At 47.5% G+C, this 12793-nt stretch overlaps 2 protein-coding genes across 6 annotated transcripts in view; both read right to left on the reverse strand.

The window, feature by feature from the left end:
• Window positions 1–5160, reverse strand: part of MTMR1 (myotubularin related protein 1) — a 72951-nt gene extending 67791 nt beyond the window's left edge. For 2 of the 3 annotated variants that reach the window (XM_081221657.1, XM_081221656.1), the window contains exon 1: window positions 4858–5160. In XM_081221657.1, coding sequence (XP_081077783.1) covers window positions 4858–5018 — 161 coding nt within the window. In that variant the 5' untranslated portion in view covers window positions 5019–5160. The remainder of the gene's footprint in view (window positions 1–4857) is intronic. The other variant, XM_081221658.1, reaches the window with a different exon arrangement.
• A 5806-nt stretch (window positions 5161–10966) lies between these two features.
• The window catches only part of MTM1 (myotubularin 1), a 98835-nt gene continuing 97008 nt past the window's right edge, over window positions 10967–12793 (reverse strand). For 2 of the 3 annotated variants that reach the window (XM_081221464.1, XM_081221466.1), the window contains exon 15: window positions 10967–12028. In XM_081221464.1, the coding sequence (XP_081077590.1) occupies window positions 11861–12028 (168 nt within the window). In that variant the 3' untranslated portion in view covers window positions 10967–11860. The remainder of the gene's footprint in view (window positions 12029–12793) is intronic. The other variant, XM_081221465.1, reaches the window with a different exon arrangement.

A 12793-nucleotide genomic window follows, 5' to 3' on the forward strand; every position in this document is an offset into this window, starting at 1 on the left:
CTGCTCTCAAATGTTCAACACATTTCTGCACACAGCCTCACCCGAGCCTCACGGTGACCCACCTTACAGAGGAGAAAACTAAGGCCCTAGCGTTTGACTAAGGTCACACAGCTGGTAAGTGGTCGGGTTGTGCTCACCTGACTTAAAGGACCACGTAAGCAAGGTAAGCACTGAGGGAATTGAAAATTGCCTCCAGAGGCCAGGCTCCTCTCTCAACTCATGAAAGCGCTGAAGAAATCAAGTAAAAGGGCAAAAGATACTTATGAAAGTTTACCTTGCAGGTAGCTTTCACTGTAAACAGTGTTCCAGACCTTTGAAAATCTCATCACTAATTAAATCCACACTCCTGTATTGGAAGGATAAAAAAAACCCTGGAATCCCCAGGCAGTGTGTAAAATAACGTAACTAGTGAAATAAAGACATTTCATGTGCTCTATGAGCGATCTAAATTGCATTCTCTGACCAGGGCAGCCTAGTAGTTATCTGTGGGGCCAAAAATATAAGTCAAAACATTCGCTAAATGGGCAGACATTCCCGTCATACACCAAGACTCTATTTACCACAATTAATAAGTAAGAGGAAGAAGGAGGGGAAAGGGAGGGATATCAGTTTCCTCTTAAAGGCTAAGGCACCTTTATTGTCCGGTTCTCCCATACTTTTCTTGCCAAGCTGCCTTTTCCTCTGCCAGCACCTGGGCCTGAGCGCAAATCTAACAGCAGGAACCCACTTGTTCACCCACCGCAGACGGGGTGGGTTGGAGGGGGCTGCTGTTATCCTCTAGCTTCCATTCCCCTTCCTTCTAATGAGGACCCTTCTCTCCACGGTAGGGAGCTGCCCCTCTGCATTTCATAGGATTCTGCTCCACTTGGAGGGGAGTAACCCCAAGCTTTCCTCTTGGACCTGGAGCTGTGTAGACCCGCCCCCAGCACTGGCGGAGGCCACTCCCCACGTCCACCACCTCGAGGCACCCACAGAGATAGAGAGTAAGACATGAAGAAAACAGAGATGGGAAGCCTCATCCACACTGTTTGCAACTCTGGCTCTGAATGTGCCTGCGGCCATCTTTCGCCCTGGCTGCAGCAGTGATGGGAGCCAACACACTTCCTTTTTGGCTGCAGCTAGAATGATTTGTGTTTTTGGTACCTGCAACCAGAAGCATCCTGGTCAACAGAGTTATAAACAGTGTGGCATGGTGGGCTGGTAGACAGGAGGCCTGGCTCCGGGTCCTATTTCTGGCACCAGCTAGCTCCGTGACCTTGAGTGAGCCACATCCTCTCGCAGGCCCACAGCTCCGTCAGCATTAAGAGAAGTACGGTATTCAGAAGAGAGGGGAGGGCCCACGGTCCATGGCTGAGCCACAGCTGCAGAGCCAAGGTCTACTCTGGGGGTCTCTTAAAAGAAGAACGTGAACCAGAGCCGGTCACAATGATGGGACTGAGGAGGAAGGCCACGTCTCCTCTCCCCTCTCTGCTCTTTGGTCAGTGCAGTCTCCCTCCACACTCCTGGTGGCAACAGTCACTTGCAGTCTGGGAGCTCCCAGCTTTGTTTCTGCAGCCTGGACTCCCCGATCTGGACGCCGAGGAACCCATGAGACAGCTCCACTAGTCGGTCCCAGAGACCCTGCCGGCTCCACGTGTCTAGACCAGCATCAGCCGCCCAGCCTGCAAACTGCTCCTCCAGCCCTCACGTTTCCTAAGTCAGGGCGAGGCACAGCCTCATCCAGGGGCCCCAGGCCCCAAAGCTGGGGTTTACCTTGGAGCCCAGGCCCCACTTCGCTCTCACATCTGAATGCTCGCCGAGTCTCGTCACTCTTACCTGCTAAGTATCATAAGAACGCACCTTGCCCATCCCTATCCCAACTAGCTTTTCCACACGCCCATCATCTGTTGGTGTTCTCCAGCCTTGTGAATTTAAGCCCCACCTCTATGCTGGTGACTCCAGCCCAGACACCAGCCCTGAACTCCAGGCTTAAATAAACCAACTGCCTCTTTGACATGTGCTCTGGGAAATCCAACTGACATCTCATTACTGTTAAATCCAGGGCTGAGAGCCTGCTAACTTCCTAACCCCACTCCACGTGGAAGCTTCTCCATCTCAGCAACATTGTTTTCCACAAGCCGAAGACATTGGGATTGTCCTTGATTTTTCTTCTCTCCTACCCGACAACCAATCTTTGCAAACCCTACTGGCTCTACCCTGCAGATTTTCTTCAAATGATATTTTGAATTGGATCACTTCTCCCCTCCTCCAGCCCACGGCTCCGGTCGCAGCCACCATCCTCTCTTGCCTTGATAACTGCGACAGCCTCCCACCTGCTAGACTCTGACTCTACTCCTTCCCCTTCCGGTGCGTTGTCCACACAGCAGCTGTGGAGAGCGTCCTGAAATCCACAGCATCTGCCCCTGTGACCTCTCTGAGCTTGTCCTCTACTGCTGTCTCCCTAGCTCCCTCCCTGCTGGTGACACTGGTCTCCTGGCTGACCCCTGAACCCTTGGCTCACCCTCCCGCCTCAGGGAGCGCAGGCCTGTGCTGCCACCTGGATATGTGCATGACTAGGCCCCTCACCTCTTCTGGGGTGTGACTCAAAGGCCACCTTTCTCAACTAGGCTCTTCCTGACCACCCGGCACAAAATTCCAACCACTGCCCAGAGTGCTCAGCCCCACAACTTCCTACCCGCTCCCAGCTGATTTTCTCCCCCAGCACCTAACATAGAACACGTGTGACGTGTTCTTTTGTCTCTCTCTCTCTCACACTAAAAAGATGCTCCACGAGGGCGGGGATTTGTGCGTGTGTGCTCCCTGCTGTATCCTCAGGCCGGCCTAACACTGTGCCGGCCACAGAGCAGGCACTCATATTTGCAGAATAAATGACTGAGAGATTAGCATTTCCAGAACCAACTTAACCCAACTCAGTGAGATGGCCCACCTGCAGTCCATTCACAACACTACTGCACAGCAATTGTTCTCAAATGCCTACCCCATCCTGTAGCTCCCCTGATGGAAATCCTTTTGTGCCCCCCATAACTAGGGTGACCATATAATTTCTCATCCGAACCAAGACACTATTGTGAGTTGCAGAAGGATGCTACTGATAATTACACTGCCTTGACCAGTACCCTGTACCATCTGGTGCCAAAGAGACCACAAAGTCCACCCTACTTGTAGCTAAGGTGGTTATTAAAAATGCAGAATTTCAGGCTCTACCCAGGAGATGGTGGATTAGATTTAGGGTGGGATCCAAGAGTCTGCGTTTCAATCAAGCACTGGAGGTGATCCTGACTCAGGTTATACAGAACTGAGCAGAGAAGCATCGGCCCAGAAGACAAAGGCACAATTCCTTGGAAGGAACACAGGCCCCTTCAGGATCTAGCTCCTGCCTTCCCACAAGTCTTCTCTATTATCAGTTCCCCACATCCAGCATCCAGCCCACATGGCTGCACGTTCCACTCCTGTGGCCAAAAAGCGTCCCCTGCCCCCGTCCCGCCACTAAAAACTGAAGCGAATATCCCACCTCCGTGTACCACAGTGCAGTGGATCACAACTGAGGCAGCGGATCACGATTGAAAAATTCTAACACCTGGGCCTCACACCCAAACCTCCTAAATCAGAAGCCTCAGGACTGGGGTCTGGCCACCTGGAGTTCTTAAAAAGCTTCTCAGATGATTCCCACGCACACCACATCCAGAGCACTTCCAAGCGTACCTCCACCCTGGCACTTATCACACTTGATTTCAATGGCTGGTTTGTTTGTATTCTCCACTAGATGGTAAGCCAGAGAGCAAAAGCCGTCGGGCATTATTCTCTGACTCTCCAAGCCCTCATACATTGCAGAGTATCTGCAGATGAGTGAAACCCTGACCATTCCACGTACTGTCTTGACTGTGATTAGTTTTCAGTGAAGCTGACCACTTGGGTAATTACTTTATTAAAATACATTGTAATTACACTGAGGTAGAAACAAAGGGAATGTTTCTAGTTGTTCCTCTGCCTTTGGAAACTCCCAAAAGTTCAGCTCAGGGGTGTGACTAAGACAGGCAGGAACCAGCATCTGAAACTGACCCAGTGGCGTTACAACAGTATGTCTCGCCTAATTGCACTTTAGCGTCAGCGAAATGGCCAAGATGTGGAAAAGCTGCATGTTCCAGGCTATGGGATCACCCACCCCTTGTCCAGAGTGTCAGGGTGGCCCTCCCAGTTGGATCTGGTCGGTTTGTGCTTCTGATTCATCTTAGTTCTCAGACTGCCTAAGAAGCAGTAGCCTTACGTGTTTGTGAAAACAATGAACCGGTTCCTTCAAAGTGTGAAGAACTGAAAGTAAACGATGATGTGTTCTCGAATCGGGAGCAGTTTGGAAGTCTTCCATCCCAGCTTTTCAAATGAGGGTATCTTTGCCTCTATCTGCGCCAGCCCGACACCCATGGGGTTCCGTCCCCCAACTGCCCCCTACCAACCCCAGCATCAAAGACCCCAAGCAGCGGCGGCGGGATTTGGGTCTTCAGACCACACGAGGCAAGGTCACGCTAAAAAAGGGGAGCCGGGGTGAAATTTCCTCCCAAACGATTCGTGGCCGGGACAAGGGCTGCCGAGGTGGCTCCAAGGTGCAGTAGGAGGCGGCCTGGGACGCGGTTTGACAGCTGTGAAGCCCCTCAGGGTGCGGGGAGCTCCGGCGCGAGGCGGAAGTGAGCCAGGTGCGGGCCCCAGGGACCAGGCGGGGGTTCCCGGGGCTCCAGAGGGGACGCGGGAGGGGGACGCCCCAGCTTGGCCTCGGCCCGGCGCGCGAGGAAGGGGCAGCCGGGCCTCGCGCGGGGCCCTCGGGAATCGGGGACCGGGAGGCCGCGGCGGCCGGGCCCCGCTTACCTGTCCAGGGTCTCCATGCTGGGCTGCCGGGAGCCGGCGGCGGGGGCTCCCGCGACCCGAGGGGGCCTCCTGCCGCCCGCCGGCCCCGGGCCCAGGCCCCCGCCGCCCTCGCCGCCCCCCGCCGCCGCCGCCGCCGCCGCCGCCGCCGCCGGCCTGTCCATGGCGCGCCGAGCCCGCCGCCACGGGGAAGCCGCCGTCGGGAGGGGAGCGGCGCCCCGGAAGGTCCAGCCGCGCGCCTCTGGCGGCCCCGGTCTGCCGCGCGCCCGGCTCAGGCGGCCGCCGCCATTAGCTGTCACCTGGCGCCCCGCGTTACCCACAAGGCCTCGCGCGTGGGGTGGGGGGCGGGGAGGGCGGCGCGCGTCCAGGAGCCGGGTCCCCCCCCGCCCCGCCCGAACCCCACCTGGGCGCCCGGGCCGCCAGCCGGCGAGGTAGGGACAGGGCGACCGGGCACGTCCCCAGCCACTTGGGGTCGAAATCCACCAATGGATTATGCAGAAAGAACGTGCTCTGCTCAGGAAACTACTATACTGACATTAGAGATGCAGGGTAAAAAAAAAAAAAAAGTTTAGGGAAATTCAACTACTCAGCGTGATTTGTTTTCCCTCAGTTTTCCTTCCCAGAAAAGTTTGGTGGTGGGAGAAGCCCAGGCCCCCTGGGCCTCCCTGGTCTTGACATCTCCAACCCCGAGCAATCCCACACATTTTAGCAACCCCTCCTCACTCCGTTCTTACCCAGCCGTCTGTAGGGCAACCAAGTGTTCTGATACCGCCCTCGGAACTTCCGCCCTTGCTTTATATTAACAGTAACATTTAACTTCTGTCAGCTAAATCACCGCTTGTGAAAATCAAGGCAGTAGCTGATGATAAAGGCATTTAGGACATTTGATTCCTGTTCAATATTTATTTTCCTGCTCATTTTGTTAGGGTGTGCATATCCAACGGGCTCATCCCCTCTCAACCCACCCCTGATTTAGTTGGGGACGGGGATGGGAATCATGGCTAAGCCCCTTTGCCTGTGATTGCCCTGGGTATGACCTATGACTCAAGTCTAGCCAGTGAAATATAAAGGGAATACTTCCCATCCTGATAAAAGGCAGACCTGTAGACAAGGAGTTACTAGTTCCCATCCCAAACCCATCCTGCCCTCCCAGCTTAATAACTTCCAACTGAACTGTGAGCATGTGATGCCTGAAACCCCAGCAGCCATCCTAACACCCACGAGGGGATGAGCCTGGGGTGAAAGGGTGACAGGGTGAGGAGAGCTGGGAGGAAGGAAGGGAAGATCTCCAAATACACTGGAAACCCACCTCTTGCAGGCTTCTGGTTTTCCAAATTACTAAATCAAATGTTTAACCCACTATTATAGACTGAATGTTTGTGTCTCTCCCCCCACCTCCACCATTTATATTGAAGCCCTAACCCTCAAATTGGTATTGAGGTATTTGGAGATGAGGCCTTTGGGAGGTGATTAGGTCATAAGGTCATAAGGCTAGGGCCCTGAAATGATGGGATTAGTGCCTTTTTTTTTTTTGGTCTGCGTTGGGTCTTCGTTACTGCGTGTGGGTTTTCTCTAGTTGCGGTGAGCCAGGTCTACTCTTCATTGTGGTGGCTTCTCTTGTTGCGGAGCATAGGGCTCTAGGCACACAGTCTCAGTAGTTGTGGCGCATGGGCTTAGTTGCTCTGCGACAGGTGGGATCTTCCTGGACCAGGGCTCGAACCCATGTACCCCGCATTGGCAGGCGGATTCTTAACCACTGCACCACCAGGGAAGCCTGCCAGACTTTTAAAAGGTTTGCCAATATGTTGGTGTGGGGTGGTATCCCACTGTGGTTCGAATGTACATTCCTCTGATATCACCGAACTCCTATTTAACTAAGAAAACTCAGTTCTGACTGCATTCCCAAGAAGTTCCTCCTTGACCCCCTATCTTGGCCCCAAAGCCCCCCAATCTGCCTCTATTAGAGCAGGGTGCACCCTGCATGGGAATTACCAGTTAACTGAACTGTCTTCCTACTAGGCCAGACACTCAAAGGAGGCCACTGTTTTACTCAGTTTTGTTTCCCAACAAAGATCAGCTGACACAGGTCTGGGTCATAGTAGACAGTATTTGTTGATAAATACTGTCTAAAAAAATACTATCGAAAATATTGTCTAAAAAAAACACTTCTGGTTCTTAGTCTCATCTATAAAACGACCCCCCCAAAAAAAAACCCAAAACAAACAAACAAAAAAAACCCTAAAAAACCAAGCCTATCAATTTTATAAGGTTGTGGGGAGGCTAAATAGTACAGAGTTTGGCACATATGCCCCCAATAAATATCTCCCTTTCTTCCATTCAGGGACCAAGGGGGTTGAAAGTACATGGTCTGGCTTTAGATAGATGCGAGGATAGAAATAGGGAATAAAGTCAGAGGCAACTCTAAGTCTCAATATCTCCTGAGATGTAACGAAATGAATTGAGCTAGTTGTTTCACTAATTGTGAGTCACTTTATAGCTGGTAACAGGAGAGTGCGTCTGACCTCTCAGCTTGCAGGCCCACCATCATCTGCCAACACGGACTGAGGTGTGGTAGCAGCATCATAGCCTCCCCAGATGTCCACATCCTAATGCCTGGAACCTGTTCTGTGTTACCTTACACAGCAAGGGGGCATTAAGTTTGCTGATTCTCTGACTCTGAGGTGGGGAGAGCAGCCTAGGTTATCCAGAGGGGCCCAATATAATCACCAAGTTCCTTTTTTCCTTTTTCTTTTTTTGGCCACGCGGGGAATCTTATTTCCCTGACCAGGGATCAAACCTGTGCCCCCTGCAGTGGAAGCGTGGAGTCATAACCACTGGACCGCCAGGGGAGTCCGCTAGGGTCCTTTAAATGTCAACAAGGGAGGCGGAAGAGTCAGAGTTGAGAGATTTGAAGGTGCTGTGCTGCTGGCTTTAGACACAGAGGAAGCGGCCACGACTCCGGGAAAGCAGGCGGCCACTAGAGGCTGGAAAAGGCAAGGATAGGATTCTCCCCTAGAGCTGCCAGAAGGAACGCAGCCCTGTTGACACCTTGACTTTAGGCCAGGGAGGCTAATTTCAGACTTCAGACCTCCAGAACTGTAAGAGAATAAATGTGTGGGGAAGATAATAAATCACCGCTAAGTTTGTGGTGATTTCTCACAGCAGAAACAGGAAACTAATACACAGAGCCAATGCCATCTTCTACCATAAATACTCTATGTGCATAAGTGATGAAAATGTGTTTCTGACAAGGGCTGTTTGACTTGTAAGGAATCTTCGAGAACGTGCAGTCCATACCCTCACTGAGCAGGTGGACACTAAAGCCTCCTCCCGGGCCTCTCAAGGGGGTGCTGGGAGGGCCTCACATCTTCCATCCAAGAAGCAGGTCCAGGGCCCAGACAGGAACCCAGGTCCCCACACGTCCCGACGAGGGTTCTTTCTAATACAGGTTTGTGACATAAAGCTCCCGAAATGAGATGAACAATTTTCTTTTGTAATTTATGTGGACTGCACTGAGGAACAGTCCATTTCAGAAGCACATACGTATTACCCACTATAAATGCATAAGCCGTGTTCTCCGTAACTACTAGAAAAACAAACTAAATCTTAATGGTCATGTCTAAACATTTTAGCTACCTTACATGTTTTAAATACTAAGCATTTAGCTACCCTACATGGTTTAAATACATTATCGCCTTTGCTTTTAAATGACAAATTATTGCAAATAAGGAATAAACCATAGCTGAATCTGAGCCTCATAAGGAAATGAGAATACTTTGTTTTGCTGATCTTTCATCTTCCAGATGTGTTTAATACAAAAGACTTTACTAATAATTCCTTAACTACGTTATAAATCTACCAATAGATGCCAGAGTATTAGACTCATTTCAAAAATTGGTATTCCGGCAGCATGCTTTAGTGATTCTGTGAACCTAAAAGAATTCAACTGCAATCTATTTCAACCATTAGGTTTTCCTGCAGATGTGCTAATCCTCGTTCTTGTTTGTGCTGCATGCTGCATATATTTATTTCCTTTGGGTGTCCCCAGATTTTACTTTAATGGCCACCAATGGCTATGTCCTCCAGTCAGAGGTGTATATACTCTGTAATAAATTCCTGTATTTTAAGAGCATTCCCTTTATGTAGTCCTGCCTTTGCCTAATGCTCCCAAATGCCACATGAGCTGTCCACATGACTGACAGCTGCATTCCGTATAGAGAGGGCTGCAGGTGACGAGATACTGGTCAACAGATTTTCAAACTTTTGAGTATTATTCCTTCCCCAAAACTGTAAGGAGGAGCTTTGCTGCATTATCAAAAATAGATCAGAAAGTACTATGACTATAGTTAGGAAAAACCTGTTATATTATCAAAAATAGATATGATTCCAATTGACTTGAAGGGCTGTCCTAGGAAGAGATTATTCTATTTCATTCCAGAAGGCAAAGCTAAGGCTATTCAGTGGGAATGCAAGAGAGGCAGAATTCAGTTCGATGCCTGCATACATTTGTTTCAATGCTCTGGGACTTTGGGCAAGTCAGTGAACCCCTGCAGCAACAATGCTCTCCACAGTTGAAAAACAGGGATAACAGAATACCACGTGGCCATGAGGGCACAGTGAGGGTGAAACACAGCCGTGTGTGAAGAAGAACCTTGGAGAGCATTTCAAATACTCATAGTTTTAAAAGAGATACTTACTCTTTTAAGAGTCCTATTTGGATTTTTAAAAAATGGTAAGTTTACTAGTATAACTATTTAGTGTTCTTAGGACATGCGTAGATAATTTCCAGTTGGCTGCATTTGAAGAATTTTAATAATTCTTACCTAAAGAGACATCGAGTATGACTTGTTTCAACCAGTCCCTTAATCTCCCTTAATGTCAACTGCTGTGTTCTCCATCCAGAGTCTGAAAGTCTTGCGTCTCTGCAGCCCAGCACTTTTGTGAAAGCTATCCTTACTTTAATAAAGACAGCTGTGGCCTGACATAGAGAACAGGCTTGTGGTTGCCAAGGGGGAGAGGGGGTGGGGGAGGGATGGATTGGGAGTTTGGGATTAGCAGATGCAAACTAGTACATATAGAGGATGGATAAACAACAAGGCCCTATTGTAAAGCACAGGGAACTATATTCAATATCCTATGATAAACCATAATGGAAAAGAATATGAAAAAGAATATATATATATATATATATATATATATATATATATATATTTATATTTATAACTGAATCACTTTGCTGTACAGCAGAAATTAACACATGGTAAATCAACTATACTTCAATAAAATACATTTAAAAAAATAAAGGTAGCTGTGGCTTAAAATCTGCATTGTTAATGTACTTAAATTTCCAATATTGCTGGGATTTGGGGAGAGCCCTATACAAGGTTGCTAGTAAGATAAAGAGCATGTGAAGTAGATCCAGGAAAAGCAAGTAAGATGGGCAACATGCACATTTAAGACACATACACAGTTACAGCCCTGGGAATAGAGTGCAATGTTTAGTTAATATATTTATTACAGCAGGTCTTTAGTCATTATTGCCATGAAACATTTGTCATGAAATTTCACAGAATCCTTTCAGCTATTAGTATTAGCTTTTTTTCTTTTCATGGAGTGACACTTTGTTAATTTATGAAATATTTACAGCGTTTACAAAAAGCAAGAGACTGTCTAAAAAATTTCTTATACATACAAAATTTATACATTTATACTACTGCATTTGAGATGTCTTATTTGGTAGACCATTAAGCTATGACATAAAATAATTTACAAAGATATATTTAATCTCTCTTAATTCACTGAAAACAAAACCATATTAGCTATAAATAGTCCTTTACAAATCACTGTAGAACACATTAATTGTTTTTTAACTGTAGCCTTAACTTTTACAAATGTACTGACTAAATGAATTAGTTCAGATATCAAATAGAACTGCATTTGAAATTGCATTTAATACTACAAAAAAAAAAACCTGAAAAAGCAAACCGCTGGGTACTTCAAGTAAAAATTTGTAGAACCAGTTTTTATGCACGCCTGGGTGGGGAGGGGTGTCGAACACCACTGAAATTGAAATGCATAAACACCATACTTTCAAAAATACGCTCAACAAATGTACATCTGCGGCTTTTATTTCAAAGGATGCTGCTCTAGCGACAGCTCACACATCCAAGATGGTCAACCCGACACTTTGGCAGATCAGCTAGTTTGACTAGAGCAACGTTTGCGAAAACATTCATGTAAGCAGCATAATGCATCTGACATCTTCAAACAGTGCTATAGAAGGGGTTTCTACCACCTGAAAATAGGTCAGAATTCTAGGCAAGCTCATGAAAGAACTTAGGAAACCGAACTGGCAATGTTAAAAACAATCAAATCATATTTAACTGGGCTCTATCAGTTTTCTTAAATATAAAAATATGCTTCTCTTGGGGAAAATACTTCATTCCAAAATTTCAAAATAATTGATAGCTCTTCTACACAGCTATTTGTCCTTAAGTCATCACACTTACGATGGTATGAAATTTGGCAATTATTTAAACACCTTGCTTGTGGATTATGCCTTGGAAGCTGAGCTCGATTTGGTTTTGGCAGGAACACACATCTCTCACATTTGGGTTCCTTTTAGATCACCCTAAGCAACTACTATAAGCAGTTCGAGGTAAATCCATTTCACAAACATATATTTTTTCCCCTTTAGTTAAAAATGTTGTTGTTCCAATGAGGCCCACAAAATACATATTGTACACATAGTATTTCTGAAGAGGTAAATATAATTTAAATATTATCTTTCAAAAACTGCTTTTGGAAGGTATCAGCATTTTCCAAAACCCCATCTGGGCTCCTTTCTTCCAATTGCCGTGTAGACACTGTAGTTTTCTTGCAATATGTATTCTAGAAGGCACATGTTCAAGAGTTTAAGATTATGTTAGTTCAAGTTCTACATGGAGGCAAATATTTTAACCTACTCTGTACAGAGGCCCCGAATGAAAGTCAGCTGTTTCCTTTATTAGAAGTGAGTCTGCACGTGGGGCATCATTTGCGAAGGACTAGAAGGTGAGGTCGAGGGATCGGAAAGCTTGGGAGAGTTGGCGAGCTGCAGCTCCTCAAGTCGCTTTATGTACTCGTCGCGCAAGGCCAAGAGCTCCATGTAACGCTGCTCCACCGGATTTGGCTGCTGGAAAGAAGCACAGATGTGAGTTCCTGCTTTCCACCACCATGACACGCCTGTGCCCCACATCTGCTGCGGCTGCCACTTTCTGAACAAATCCGCTCGTTGTGGGTTAACATACATCACTTCCTTCAATACTGCGTAATTTACAAATACAGAAAAGCACAAAGATTAATTAAAAAACACCCAGCTATTTGCCACCAAGAAATAACTCACGTACACATATCCACATACATGCGTCAGCATCTTTTTAAAATGCATCAACCCAGGCACAGCTCCAGGCTCCTGTGTCACCTGTCCCTGCTGCCTGCTTTCACTCCCAGAGGCAACAACTCTTCTCAGGTTGGCATGCAGCCTTCCTTCCCGAGCCGATTTGTGACACTTTTCCTCTCAATGAATATCCAGAAACAAAATACACCATGCTTCTCTATTTGGTGAAAATTTACATCAATAGTGGTATTCTGTACTTATCAACCGACATTGTGATCCGACTATTTTTCTCAAGCAGATCCCAGTTGAATTCGCTGAATGAATAAACCACAGCTGATCTATCCATTCCCAATAGTGGGATATTCCCCACTATTATAAGCAACGCTGGGCCATCTTTGGACACATCTCCTCAGACTTGTATGTGAATGTTTCTCGAAGGAATTTTCCTGGTGGGTAGGGAAGGAACTGCTGGAGAGGACAGTATGGTCTTTTCAACTTTACTAGATGCTGCCCAATTGTTCTCTGAGGTGGGGAGATGACCTTATGCTCCCACTAGTGGCA

Source organism: Mesoplodon bidens (genome assembly GCF_964165515.1).
Source record: "Mesoplodon bidens genome assembly, chromosome: X".
In the NCBI taxonomy this organism is placed as follows: domain Eukaryota; kingdom Metazoa; phylum Chordata; class Mammalia; order Artiodactyla; family Ziphiidae; genus Mesoplodon; species Mesoplodon bidens.